Below are 15,006 nucleotides of genomic sequence, written 5' to 3' on the forward strand. Positions count from 1 at the left end.
CAGCCATGTTAACCTGGATTAAATTATATCACTTAAATTTATTTAAAATTATTTATTAAAATGAAAACAAAAAATTTAAATTCCCACAAAGAATTTGATTAAGTCCTCTGCTTTCACTTTAAGGAAAACTAATTAGTTTTGTCTGTAGTATGTATATGTGAGGAACAAAAGAGATTTGGGGCTACCGGGGTTGGGACAGGGACAAGAGATTTCGTAAAGCAGTATACTCAAGCCAGTAGATCTTCGCTTGAATCTCTTGACATATACTGCTTTAAGTTTGCCTGGGTATGTCACTCACCTTTATCACCTTTTACTTGATTTTTGATTCTAGTGGGTTTGTTAGAAATGAAGATTAATGGTTAGCAGTAGAGTGACATGGAAAATAATGGATGGCTGATGGAATAAATATCAGTTCATGTATATTAAAAAATGGTCAAAATGATGTATATTAAAACTTCCAAATCAAGTATTTGTGGAGTCTATGAAGCTTCTTGCAAAATTCTGGATTCCTTGGAACACTGAGATAGAAACATGGCCACTGAATAAACAAACAGCAGGAGCACCTGGGTGGTTCAGTCAGTTAAGTGCCCGACACTTGATTTCAGCTCCCGGCATGATCTCAGGGTTCTGCAATGGAGCCCTGCGTCAGACTCCATGCTCGTAGGGGAGTCTGCTTGTCCCTCTACCCGTCCCCCTACTCGTGCTTGCTCGCTGTCTCTCTCAAATAAATAAAATCTTTAAAAATAAATAAATAAACAGCAGCAGCAACAACAATAAATCCTGGGGATTTCCAGAATTGCCATATTACATTACTTTAAATGTCCAGTTCTTTAAAAATTACGAAACATGCAAAGAAACAGGAAAGTATAGCCCTTACAGAGGACAAAAGGAGTCAATAGAAACTGACCCCAGGGTGCCTGGGTGGCTCAGTTGGTTAAGCGACTGCCTTTGGCTCAGGTCATGATCCTGGAGTCCCGGGATCGAGTCCCACATCGGGCTCCCTGCAGAGCAGGGGGCCTGCTTCTCCCTCTGACCCTCCCCCCTCTCATGTGCTCTCTGTCTCTCTCATTCTCTCTGTCTCAGATAAATAAATAAAATCTTTAAAAAAAAAAAAAAAAAGAAACTGACCCCAAAGAAGCACATACATTGGACTTTCTAGACAAAGATTTTTATTTTTTAAAGATTTTATTTATTTATTTGACAAGAGACAGCGAGAGAGGGAACACAAGCAGAGGGAGTGGGAGAGGAAGAAGCAGGCTTCCCGCCGAGCAGGGAGCCTGATGCGGGGCTCGATTCCAGGACCCTGGGATCATGACCTGAGCCGAAGGCACACACTTAATGACTGAGCCACCCAGGCACCCCTAGACAAAGATTTTAAATCACCTCTTTTTAATACGTACAAAGAGCTGAAGGAAACCATAAAGCCAAAGAACTAAAGGAAATTAGGAGAACAGTGTCTCACTAAAGAGAGAATATCAACAAAGATAAATTATAACAAGAAACCAAATAGAAATTCTGGTGTTGAAAAGTACAATAACTGAAATAAAAATACACTAGAAGGGTTCAGCAGCAAAAGTGAGCTGGTAGAAGAAAAAAATCCATGAATTTAAGGTCAGACAATTGAGATTGGCCAGTCTGAGAAGGGAATTGTATATTTAAAGTCTGATTTAAAAGATAACACATAAAGCAGTAATCATAAAATGTTGTCGATGGACTTAAAACGTGTAAAGATATATTTGTACGGCAGTAATGGCACAGAGGAGGGAGAGAGTAGAGCTATGTAGGACTTGGGATTAAGTTCACATTAATCCAAGCCAGTTTGCTTTAGATGTTAGTTGTAGTTTCCAGATAACCACTACGAAAATCCAAAAAAATATAGAATAAAAGAAACATCAAGGGAATTAGAATGTTACACTTGAAAATGCCTATTTTATAGATCTCATGAGGAGATACTATTATTATTTCTTTATTTTTTAAATGGGGAAACTGAGGCCCAGAGAGGTTATACTGTTTATTTACATAATAGAATCAAAACTCAAAACCAGGTCTGTCACAAAAATCCCTACTATAGGTCCTATAAAGGAAATAGATGAAAATCTTGGGTAGAACATAGAAATGGTTAAGCTTTATTATTTTAATATCCATGTTTTATAAGTACTGTACTCTTTTGACTCCAGATCAGGAGGTTAAAGCTCAGGAAGGTTCAGTGTTTTCCTAGAGTGATATTTTTAGTAAGCGGTAGAACTGGATTTGAATGCAAGTGTATATGGTTCAAAGCTTTCTGTCGGACCATGCTGCTTTCACAGTTGCAACTGTGAAATATTGAGATGGTTTTAGCACACTCACAACCAGTTATGCATGCTAGTAAATAACTCAACAGGACAACACAGATGTTATAGAAAAGCAGTATTGAGTTTTTCTTTCCTGGAGTTTTGTAATTCACAGACGGGAACTTTTTGTTTCCTCTTTCACAAAACCTAAGTAACTCAGTGCTTTTAAACAAAACAACTTGGGTGATCTCTTTCTAGCTTCACTTTATATCAATTGACATATTCATCCATGTGTTAAAATATTTACAAGGATACACATGCAGCCCAGCACTTGCTTTTCTCCTTTTCATTTTAATTTTTTAGTTTTTTTTATTGAAGTATAGTTGACACACAATGTTACATTATTTCCAGGTGTACAACATAGTGACTGGCCAACTCTGTATGTGTACGCCGTGCTCACCACAAGTGTAGCAGCTACGTGGCCTCATACAACATCATTGCAGGACCATTGACTATATTTCCTATGCTATCTATACCTTTCATTCCAATGACTTCTTCAGTCTCTCTAAATTTGTAAAAATCTACTTTGTCTGATTCTGGTTATGTATAGCTGGGGTCTTCTCAGAAAGATAAACAAATGCAGGCAGGCAATCATTGTTCTCTTCCATCGGCGAAGGGGGACTATAGAATTTCATGACTTAATTTTAAGAGAGCTCATATTTATCATCATCTTGATATTTATATCCTTGACTTTTACCAGAGACTATTTTAGAATGCCCATTGCTCTTAGAAAAGAAGAATTTGCCTTTCTAGGCTGCATTAAGGAAACTCAGGAGATTTCAACATAACTGTTTGACTACAGAATCTGTGCCCTTCCTGGATCTAAATAAGGAGGCCACTGTTTAAAGTTCTCACTGTAAGGGAACATTGCATCAAATGCTTAGAAAAATGACACATTTTCTTTCTCCTAACTCCTGATTCAGCATAATTTTCCTCTTCAGACGAGTTCCAGGAAATTTATACTTTATTGTAAAAAAAAAAAGTGTTAGTGGAACATCCAGTATTTTAAATTTCTGAATTTGTCTTTAAGACATCCCAGGTTTTTTGTTTGTTTGTTTTACTATTTTGAAATGTATTTGCTATTATGAGTTTGGGTTCCAAACTCAAATGATTTTAGAGATCAAGTTGATCAAATGAGTAAAGAGGGCAAGGATAATAATATATAAGGAACGTGTGGTCCTTTGGTAACAGAAAAGAACACGGTTGCTTAATTTAAATTCAGTTTTTCAAATTGAAAAACTGCTAGACCATTAATACATGTGGCTGATCAAAGGCCTGTGGTTTTTCAATTTAGACATTACAGACTTCTTCCCTTAGCAATTGGTATCAAATAATTTTTTTAAACTTTCACTATATTTAAAATACATATTTGGTTGGATTACCCACCAAATTTTTGCATAGCAGAGACCACTAAGGAGCTCATACTGCCAGATTAATCATATTTATATAAACCTTGAGGGGCACCTGGGTGGCTCAGTCATTGAGCGTCTGCCTTCAGCTCAGGTCATGATCCCGGGGTCCTGGGATCGAGCCCCGCATCAGGCTCCCCGCTCTGTGGGAAACCTGCTTCTCCCACTCCCCCTGCTTGTGTTCCCTCTCTCGCTGTGTCTCTCTCTGTCAAATAAATAAATAAAATCTTTAAAAAATAAAATAAAAAATAAACCTTGAAAAAATGCCTCTCCTGCCATTTCTGAGCAAATACATGAATTCTAGTTTATTATTGTGATTACCATTACAAAATTTGTGGCTCTTCACACAGCTCTCAGTATTACAAAGTTTGTGCATATCTGCTCATTTGAAAATGAACAAACAAGTATACTTAGAACATTCTTGTGCCTTGCTCATTAAATGCTAGACAGGGCTCAGATGCATCTTCACCCTGCATGCCCTTGTCAGCTGTTATAGTTGTGACACATTTACCATTTATTGAAAGCTTTAAATAGTTCTTAACTTACTTTCAGTTTTCAAGAAATACGTGTAGCTGGGCACCTGGGTAGCTCAGTCCCTTAAGCATCTGACTTCGGCTCAGGTCATGATCTCAGGGTCCTGAGATTGAGCCCTGCGTCAGCCCAGCAGGGAGTCTGCTTCTCCCTTTCCCTCCCTCCCTTCCCCTCCCTTTCGCCCCTGCTCGTGCTTGCACACATTCTCTCTCAAATAAATAAATAAAATCTTGAAAAAAGAAAGAAAGAAATACATGTTCCTTTTGAAATGTACTAGTGATTCAGTAATAAAAATTGTCTACTTCAAACTTTTAGATCTGTTTAATTGAAGAGAACCAGGAATATAAGGCATGCTATTGAATTATTTCTTGTAGTTAATTACCTAGATGAATCAAAGCTTTTCTTATAATACAACTTTCAAAAGAAATAATAGTATGGCGTTATAAGCTACAGTTGTCATTTGTTACCCTTTAGTGAGGAGTCTCTTAATTGCAAATAACAAAGACTCAACTCAAAGTAGCTTGACCAAAGTAGGAGTTTGTTAACTAATCACAGAAGGGACAAGGGGGTGCTTACTCAGAAACCACCCAATCCAAGGACACTCCCTGTCCCTCCCTCTACCCCCCAGTCCCAGCTTCACTCTGCCAAATTTCTCATCACTGCTTTTCCTTGTGAGTTGGTGTAAATTTCTTCTACTGAAGGTGGACTTCCTCTATTTGGTAGGAAAAATAGCCATTTGATGGTAAAGAATAGGCTATTTTGACTCAGCTTCCATCCCAGGGATCACCTATTTTAGGTCAAATGTCATTAGTAAATGTTAGCTGCCTGTGTCAGCCATCATTATTACTATTTGAATGAAGAGAAGTTGCGGGGGGAGAACATTCAAAGCCAAGAGAATAACTTAATTGGAAACATGAAAGTGAATGTCATTTTCTAAAATGGCTCAGTGTGGTTGGGATGTAGAGTACGGTGCAAACAACAGTGATGAGAGATAGTGCTAACAAGAGGTAGTTTGGGACTAGATCGTAAAGGGCCATACATAGATTTCAGTTAAAGAATTGTGACTTTTCAAAAAATACAGTGAGAGCCATTGAAAAAAAAGAATTATGGCCTCACTTTTTTTTCCTGATCTGATATTCAGGCTTTCTTTTTATTTTTTTATGGAAAATTCCCAACATATACTGCAATAAAAAGAATTGTATAATGACTCCAGTGTACCCATCACCCAGCTTTAATAGTTACCAATATATGGCCAATCCATTGAAGATTTTTAAGGAAGGCAAGAAAGGAGATTAACATTGTGCCACTTCCTTTGTTTAATCTTCACAGTGTACCTGTGGAGTGTATGGTATTCCCACTTTCCCTAATTACAAATGAGAAAACCATCAAAATGAGGAAGTAAGTAACAGTGCTGGCCTTCTAATCCACATCCAACTTACTTCAAAACTCAAGTTCTTTCCCATGCTACATCATGCTGCCTCTAATTCTGATGTTAGTGTGATTCTGTTGAAGATAGCTGCTGATCTGCCTACGTGCTGCATTGGGGCTGTTAACCCTGTTCAGGATGGTAGACTTCTCTGCTCTAGCCACTCTCCCTCCTCCAGGGTCACCAGGATCTGAGTCTACGTAGGTGCTCAACCTAATCAGCTAAAATAACTATTTAGTCCGTCAATTCTCAAAGTATGGTCCCCAGACCAGCAGCAAGCTGTTAGAAAATATAAATTCTCACCGCCCCCCCAATCCCAACCTACTGAATCAGAAATTTGGAGGCTAGGAGCTCATGATGCCTATATTGCCATTTGCTGTGTGGGGTGTTTTTGTTTTGTTTTGTTTTGTTTTCCTATTTGCTGTGTTTAAATAAAATGCCCCAGTTGTTTCCTGCAAATATGAGGTTAAGACTATCTACCAAGAGCATTTCCAAGACAAAACCATATTAGAAGAATTTATGTTTCTTTTTTAACAAGTTCATGCAAAGCATGTCCTAAGTTAGGAATTCTTATTCAGACAACACTAGTAGTCTTGCTGGGGATGTGTTACTTAACTACATGGAAAGGAGTTTTAAGGAATTTATACTGCCTATATTTAAAGTGCTTGATGGTGCCATCTGGTGGTGTAAGCACTATAGAACGTGCAGCTTTATTAGTGCTTCAGGAATAGAATGTGTGTATTTTTAAAAAATCAGTTTTAGGGGCGCCTGGGTGGCTCAGTCGTTAAGCGTCTGCCTTCGGCTCAGGTCATGGTCCCAGGGTCCTGGGATCGAGCCCCACATCGGGCTCCCTGCTCGGCGGGAAGCCTGCTTCTCCCTCTCCCACTCCCGCTGCTTGTGTTCCCTCTCTCGCTGTATCTCTCTCTGTCAAATAAATAAAAAATCTTTAAAAAAAATAAAATAAAATAAAAAATAAAAAATCAGTTTTAGGGGTGCCTGGGTGGCTCAGATGGTTAAGCGTCTGCCTTCGGCTCAGGTCATGATCCCGGGGTCCTGGGATCGAGCCCCATATCAGTCTCCTGGCTCAGCCGGGAGCCTGCTTCTCCCTCTCCCTCTGCCTCTCCCCCTCCCTCTGCCTCTCCCCTTGCTCATGCTCTCTCTCCCTCTCTGTATCTCTGTGTCTCAGATGAATAAATTAAAAAATCTTTTAAAAAAATAAATAATTAAAAACAAATAAATAATTAAAAATTAGCTTTATAGGGGCGCCTGGGTGGCTCAATCAGTTAAGCGTGTGACTTTAGGTTTCGGCTCAGGTTACAATCTCAGGGTTGTGGGATTGAACCCTGTGTGGGGTTCCATGCTCAGCAGGAGTCTGCTTGGATAGTCTCTCCCTCTGACTCTTCCCCTGCTTGTACGCATGCTCTCTCTCTCTCTCTCTAATAAATAAATGAATCTTTAAAAAAAATCAGTTTTATAGTAAAAGTTTAATGGAATAGCCAAACATAAGCTGTACAAAGAATTTAGTATAAAACCTCCATTGCGGATTCTTAGATATACCAAAACACAAGCAACAAAAGAAAAATGGCTAAATTAGACTTCATCAAAATAAGAACGTTTGTGCATCAAAGGACACTATCGAGAAAGTGAAAAAAATAGCCCACAAAATAGGAGAACATATTTGGAAGTCATACATCTCATAAAATATATATATCCAAATAAACGAAGAACTCTTAAAATTCCACAACAAAAAGACAGACAAACCAATTTAAAAATGAGTGAAGGACTTGAATAGACATTTCTCCAAGGACAATATACAGATAGCCAATAAGCACATGAAAAGATACTCAACATTATTAGTCATTAGATAAATGCAAGTCAAAACCACAATGAGATACTGCTAAGATGACTTGAATAATTTTAAAAAACAGAAAATAACAAGTGTTGAAGAAGATGTAGAGAAATTAGAACCTTCATACATTGCTAATAGGGATGTAAAATGATGCAGCCACTGTGGAAAAGTTTGGCAGTTCCTCAAATAGTTAGACATAGAATTACCAGAGGACCCAGCAATTCCACTACTAGGCATATACCCAAGAGAATTGGAAACAGATGTTCAAATAAAAACTTGTACTAAATGTTCATAGCAGCATTATCCATAATGGCCAAAAAGTGGAAACAACACAAATGGCCATCAGCCAATGAATGGATAAACAAAATGTGGTATATCCATACAAGGGAATATTATTTGGCCATAAAAAGAAATGAACTATTAGTACATTGATGAACTTTGAAAACATTATGCTACATGACAGAGGCAGGCGCAAAAGGACACATGTTCTATGATTCTATTTATATGAGATGTCTAAGAATAGGCAAATTCATGGAGATAGAAGGATTAGTGGTTGCCAGAGGTGGGGGGGAAGGGGGGGCATGGGAGTCACTGCTAGTGGATATGGGATTTCTTTTGGGGCAGTGCACATGTGCTGGAATTAGATAGTAGTGGTGGTTGTACAACATTGTGGATGTACTAAAAGCCACTGAATAGTATACTTTAAAATAGCTAAAATAGTGGATTTTATGTTGTACAAATTTTACCTCAATTTTTAAGACCTCCATTGATAGGCAAGAGTCCAGAACCTTTTTTGATTATTATTATTATTATTATAGATATATTTTGCCCATACTTGTTGCTAATATGTATGCTATTCTATTTTTTTTTTAAGATTTTATTTATTTATTTGAGAGAGAGAGAATGAGAGACAGAGAGCATGAGAAGGAGGAAGGTCAGAGGGAGAAGCAGACTCCCTGCTGAGCAGGGAGCCTGATGCGGAACTCGATCCCGGGACTCCAGGATCATGACCTGAGCCGAAGGCAGTCGCTTAACCAACTGAGCCACCCAGGCACCCGCTATTCTATTTTTTTAACCTAAAATTATTTATACATGCTTTTGCAACTATAGTTACCACAGTTTTTGTTGGCATACATATTTTAGTCATTATATATATAAATCTCATAGCTTAATTGTTTTTCAAATGTTTGGTGGTTTTCTTTTTTTTTTTTTCCTTTCAATTTCAGTGAGTCCTACTCTAAATGCTTAAACAAAGAACATTTAAAACTCCTTAGAGACATTTCATTGGTATTTCTTCCCCAAAACTGTACTTCCGAGTCACTTTTTTTTATTTTTATTTTTTTTAAGATTTTATTTATTTGAAAGAGCACACAAGCAGGGGGAGTGGCAGGCAGAGGGAGAGGGAGAAGCAGGCTCCCTGCTGAGCAAGGCGCCTGATGTGGAGCTTGATCCCAGGACCCTAGGATCATGACCTGAGCTGAAGGCAGATGCTTAACCGGCGCCCCCGGAGTCACTTTTTTTTAAACCATTTCTATTGTGTTTTTTTTTCTGCTCTATAGTAAGAAAAACTTATAATCCCTACCAACAGTGGATGAGGAAAAATGGAGGAGATTGGGGTGCCTAGGTGGCTCAATCGGTTAAGCATCTGCCTTCAGCTCAGGTCATGATCCTGGGGTCCTGGAACTGAGACCCATGTCAGGCTCCCTGCTTCTCTCTCTCCCTCGGCCACTCCACCTGCTTGTGCTCTCTTGCTCTCTCTCTGTCAAATAAATAAATAAAATCTTTTTAAAAATGGAGGAGATTAATGTTTGCATGTCTACTCTCTTTCAGGCACTGGGCCTGGATCCTTTCACATCCATTGTTTCATTCCACTCCCATACCTATTCTGTTATAAAGTGACTACAGTGGTTGACGCAGTTAATAAACAGACAAAGATCAGAACCTAGCAACTTTGTCTCCAAGTTTTGTTCTGTTCCCACAGCTTTACCAATATTGGATTTTCTCTTTTTTAGTTCTTATTTATTAGAAAGATACAACATTTTCCCAGGTGATTGTTTACTGTTTACATGTACGCATATATAACAATCTTTATCTTTTGTCCACTCATTATTAATGGATTTTAAACTGAATTTACCTTGTGAACACTAGGCATTATGTATCAGAGCTTTGTCATAATTTTTTTACTTCTGTTTACTCTTTTACAGGCTCTTGATGGAAACATATATGATCACCTGAAGGATTATTTAATAGCCTTCAGCCGGACTGAGCTAGAGACATGCCAAGCTGTGCAGAACACATTCCAGTTTTTATTAGAAACCTCCAGCAAGGTAAGTTACCTTTAGTGAAATATGTGATGTTATCCATTTTAGAATCTAAAATGTCTTTGTATATAAACAAAATGAAGGTACCAACATAATAGAAGAATGCTTTAAAGGGCAAATTTCCTGGAAACAGTATTCCTTCTAACAAAGTTGGAAGGTGTTCTCTTCTCCTTGATGAGTTGGCACAAAGGGGAAAAAGGGAGGTGATGATACAAGCTAGATCAGGACATGAGCCTGCTGCCATATATGTTGCCTTTTTTTTTTTTTTTTAAGATTTTATTTATTTATTTGACAGAGAGAGAGATAGCGAGAGCAGGAACACAAGCAGGGGGAGTGGGAGAGGGAGAAGCAGGCTACCAGTGGAGCAGGGAACCCGATGCAGACTCGATCCCAGGACCCTGGGATCATGACCTGAGCCAAAGGCAGATGCTTAACGACTGAGCCACCCAGGCGCCCCTATATTTTGCTTTTGAGAAGAAATGATTTAAAGAGTTTTACCTTCCACTCAAAATAAATTTTGAATGCATTCAACTCATTCATATGGGAGAACAACAAGGTCATGTCTCAGTGCAAAGAATAATAAAAGGGCACAAAAAGGAAAGTAGCATTTTATAATCATTAAAGAAATGAATACTCAGTCCTGTTTCTTTTTTTTTTTTTTAATTTTTTTTTTAAAGATTTTATTTATTTATTTGAGAGAGAATGAGATAGAGAGCATGAGAGGGGGGAGGGTCAGAGAGAGAAGCAGACTCCCTGCTGAGTAGGGAGCCTGACGTGGGACTCGATCCCGGGACTCCAGGATCATGACCTGAGCCGAAGGCAGTTGCTTAACCAGCTGAGCCACCCAGGCGCCCAGTCCTGTCTCTTTTTAAATTAACCTTACCTTCTTCTATATGCTATCATTCTTTGATAGTAATCTTAAAGTGTTGAGATCCAGCAGCTTTGCTGGCATGTTCACACTGTGTGCAGAGAAAACAAACAAAATTGTTTGAATTCTTTAGGATCTGACAGATTAAAATATTTTGCAGCAGAAAAACTGTCCTTTTGAAGATAAATTGTTCTTGTGATTAGTAATGTTATTTTTATTCTGATAAATGCATAGCAAATATTTCCTGACTGAATGCATGCATTTGTAAAAATATATTCATTTTATAATGGCTATTTTTAAAGATCCAGTTCGGTCCTTTTTTTTGGCAGGGGAAGCAGGAACTGGCTAATACCTTTAGATATTGTTTGGAAAAGCATCAGGGTTTCTTAAGAAGAGAGTCATAGACTCTTCTTCCTGAATACCTCATTATGTATGTATTCTTGTTTTCAGTGTACCATAGCTCTAATTCTATTTTTAGAAAAACATTTAAAATATAAAGTTGATGTGGAAATATAAAGATCACTAGTATGGTGCTTTGAAATCCTGTCATACTTCTATTTTCCTTTATTTTTACTCTTCAGAACCTAATACAGGATATAAAAGGATTGACATATGGAAAGAAGGATGGACAGAAAGATGAATAGTTTTGTGAAAGCAAATATTAAGAAATACTAATTGGGAATACCTCTGTGGCTCAGTGGGTTAAGTGTCTGCCTTCAGCTCAGGTCATAATCCCGGACTCCTGAGATAGAGCCCCAAGTTGAGCTCCATGCTCAGTGGGGAGTCTGCTTCTCCCTCTCCCTCTGCCTCTCCCCTTGCTCTTATGCATGCGTGCTCACTCTCTTCTCTCTCAAACAATTAAATAAAATTAAAAAAAAAAAAGAAAAATGTTAATTGAAGAATCTAAGTAGTGTTTCCACTCTTTATTTTAATGTATGTACATTTGACATTTTCCATAAGAGAATGTTAGGGGAAAGAGTCTATAAAAGCATCTTGGCTTTGTTCCATTTATGGAGTCGTTGATTTTTGACTAGTGATCAAATTGTTTATATTTATGGGTCCATTCAGGGTTTCTGTTCCCTTTTTAGTACATTTTGATAACTTACACTTTCCTAGACAATTGTCCATTTCATTTATCAAATTTGATGGTGTATTTTTGTGTATAAACTTGTGTGCCTCTACAGTTGTCTCCTTTTTCATTTCTAATATTGTTTGTGCTTTCTCTCATGTTGATCAGATTTGCCAGTCTATTTTATTAATCTCTTCTAAGAGCCAGCTTTTGTTCTACTCCTCCATGTTATTGTTTATTTCCTTAATTTCTGCCTTTATTTCCTTCTGCTTTATTGCAGCTATGTGCTTACTATTTTTCAGGCTTCTTTTTGTATTAGATCCTGTTTTAGTCTTTCTTGTTTTCAGGTAAATCCATTTAAAACTAAAAATTTTCTTTTTCTGCTTTAACTGCATTATGTATGTAGGGCTGTTTGTTGTTTCTACATTTTTCCTCTTGTTAACTCATGAGTTATTTGAGAAGTGAGTTTTCCCAGTTTTCATTCAGTGGGAGTATGTAGTGGGGTAATGTTTTTCATTTCTAATTTTATTAGAAATTATATTTTGTTTTTATTTTATTACATTCTAATTTTATCAGGGGGATTGTCCTCTGACAAAATTGTCTGAAATCTCCTTTTCTGAGAATAAGTTAGATTGGATACACTACCTTTAGTTTATAAAGCAGGTAAGTGTATAGTCTTAAAAAATAACTCATATTTTACACAGCACTTAATTTTCTAGGAGTTTTTAGCATATCCTCTGAGGTTGGTATTATCATGCCCATTACACAGAGAGGAAAACAGATTCACGAAGTTTATGTGGCTGCCCGAGGTTGCATACTCAGACGTAGCATTTTCCACGCTCTACTACTATACTGTGTTATCTCTCTAACTTGTATTATTTGCGTAGAAAATGAATTTAAAATGTATAAACTGATTTGGGCACATAAAGAGATAAGCTTTCATTTTCCTCTGTAGTCACTCATATGAATATCTTGCTCCCCAGGGATGAGGAACAAATGAGATGCTCTTCTGTTTAGATTGAAAGTAAGAATGATGTAACTAGGGGAGATGAGCCCTTTTGTCCCAAATACCAGAAGAGCTCATAACTCCCAAGTTTTATGCCATGTGCTTTTCTGTTACAAAGAGCTTGTTCCGCTGTTCTTATTATACTGCTAAAAGAAACACAGTGATCTGATAACCAAGAGAGAAGTTTGAAACTCTTCAGGTTTTTATTCTACACCATTATTACTTTGTCTTCTTGGGGGAGGAGTTTATTCCCCCCTTCCCCCACCATATCTAAATTGTAACTGTACATATTCTCAAAGATACTTTGGGGGTAATCTGTACTGACACACTGTAGCTGTTACAGTGCTCTCTATATCTTTCATCCCCTAAAGGGCAACACCTGGCCCTAGGAGTTTTTGTTTAATTTTAATTATTTATGAAGCTTGCTTTTCTCCTTAATATTTTATGAAATGCTTTGCATATGTAACTGAAGCAGATGTTGTCATAAATATTTTCTCTAGGATAGTAACTCCAAAGGTAGTTCTACTGGCCTTTATAGTTTGTTCATGTGTGCTTACTTTCTGTCTGCATAAGTAAACTCTACTAATTAGTAACATAGCTCTTTAAACACTTCAGAAAGTAAAAGTGTTATTCTAGATTTCCTTGGAAATTAAATTGTCTATTACTGCCATTCTTAATACTTTGAAGACTAAGCAAAACGTAAACTTAATAAAATGAACGGGAAAACTACATGATCATCTCAAAAAACGGGGAAAAAAAGACACGGGAAAAGCATTTAACAAAATTAAACATTCTTTTATGATAAAACCACAAATTAGGAATAGAAGGGAACTTCCTTAACAGATAAAAGGCACATATGAAAAACCTACAGTTAACATCATGCTCAATGGTAAAAATCTGAAAGCTTTCCCTCTTGAGACAAAGATGCCCATTTCCTCCACTGTACTGGAAGTCCTAGTCAGATCAGTGAATCAAGGAAAAAAAAAATGGGGCACCTGGATGGCTAGTTGGTTTATCATCTAACTTTAGCTCAGGTCATGATTACGGGGTCCTGGGATTGAGCCCTGCATCAGGGAGTCTGCTTCTCCCTCTCCCTCTGTCCCTCCCCCTGCTTGTGCTTGCTTGAGCACGCTCTCTCAAATAAATGAGTAAAATCTTAAAAAAATAGAGAGAGAGAAAAAATAGAAGGCATCCAAATTAAAAGGGAAGAAGTAAAATTACCTGTATTTGCAGATGATATAAATAGAAAATACTACAGAAACTACAAAAAAAGTACTAGAGCTAATAAATGAATTCAGCGAAAGTTACAGGTGTAAGATCAAGACATGAAAATCAGTTGTGTTTCTATACTCCATCAATGAATAAACCAAAAGAAAATTAAGAAAAAAATTCCAACTATAATAATATCTGAAGAATAAAAGACCAAGAATAAATTTAAATAAGGGATTGAAAGACTTCTACATTGAGAAACTACAAAACATTGCTGAAAGAAATTAAAGAGGACCTAAATAAACAGAAATAATAAATATGGATTGAAAGATTTCATATCACTAATATTTCAGTATTCCCCAAAGCATTGTACAGATTCAGTCATTCCCTATCAAAGTTCCAATGGCCTTTTTTGCAGAAATGGAAAAGCCAGTCCTCAGATTCATATGGAACTCTAAGGGGCCCTCAGGAGCCCAAAAACAACATTGAAAAGAAAAAGCAAAGTTGAAGGACTCAGACTTCGCAATTTCAAAACTTACTGCAAAATTAATCAAAATAGGGCACCTGGGTGGCTCAGTTGGTTAAGTGTCTGCCGTCGGCTTAGGTCACGATCCCGGGGGCCTGGAATCACACCCCGCATCGGGCTCCCTGCTCTGCGGGGAGCCTGCTTCTCCCTCTCCCTCTGCTGCTGCCCCTGCTTGTGCTCTCTCTCTCTCTCTGTCAGATAAATAAATAAAATCTTTAAAAAACATTAATCAAAATAGTGTGGTACTTGCAAAAGGATAGACATAGACCAATGAAATAGAATTGAGAGTCCAGAAATAAGCCCAAACATCTATGGCCATTTGATGTTCAATAAGGTTGCCAAGGCCATTTAGTGAAGAAAGAATAGTCTTTTCAACAAAAGGTGTTGAGACGACAGGATAACCACATGCAAAAGAATGAAGTTGACTCCCTGCCTCACTACCAATACAAAAATTAACTCAAG

The 15,006-nt window shown here is 37.5% G+C and overlaps 1 protein-coding gene across 2 annotated transcripts in view; it reads left to right on the plus strand.

The window, feature by feature from the left end:
• FCHSD2 (FCH and double SH3 domains 2) overlaps positions 1–15,006 on the plus strand; it is a 307,059-nt gene that overhangs the window by 217,383 nt on the left and 74,670 nt on the right. For both annotated transcript variants that reach the window (XM_064576965.1, XM_064576964.1), the window contains exon 9: positions 9,750–9,872. In XM_064576965.1, the coding sequence (XP_064433035.1) occupies positions 9,750–9,872 (123 nt within the window). The remainder of the gene's footprint in view (positions 1–9,749; positions 9,873–15,006) is intronic.

The sequence above is a fragment of the Mirounga angustirostris genome, unplaced genomic scaffold, assembly GCF_029215605.1.
Source record: "Mirounga angustirostris isolate CCGP_5_RB_7025 unplaced genomic scaffold, mMirAng1.0.hap1 SCAF_13, whole genome shotgun sequence".
In the NCBI taxonomy this organism is placed as follows: domain Eukaryota; kingdom Metazoa; phylum Chordata; class Mammalia; order Carnivora; family Phocidae; genus Mirounga; species Mirounga angustirostris.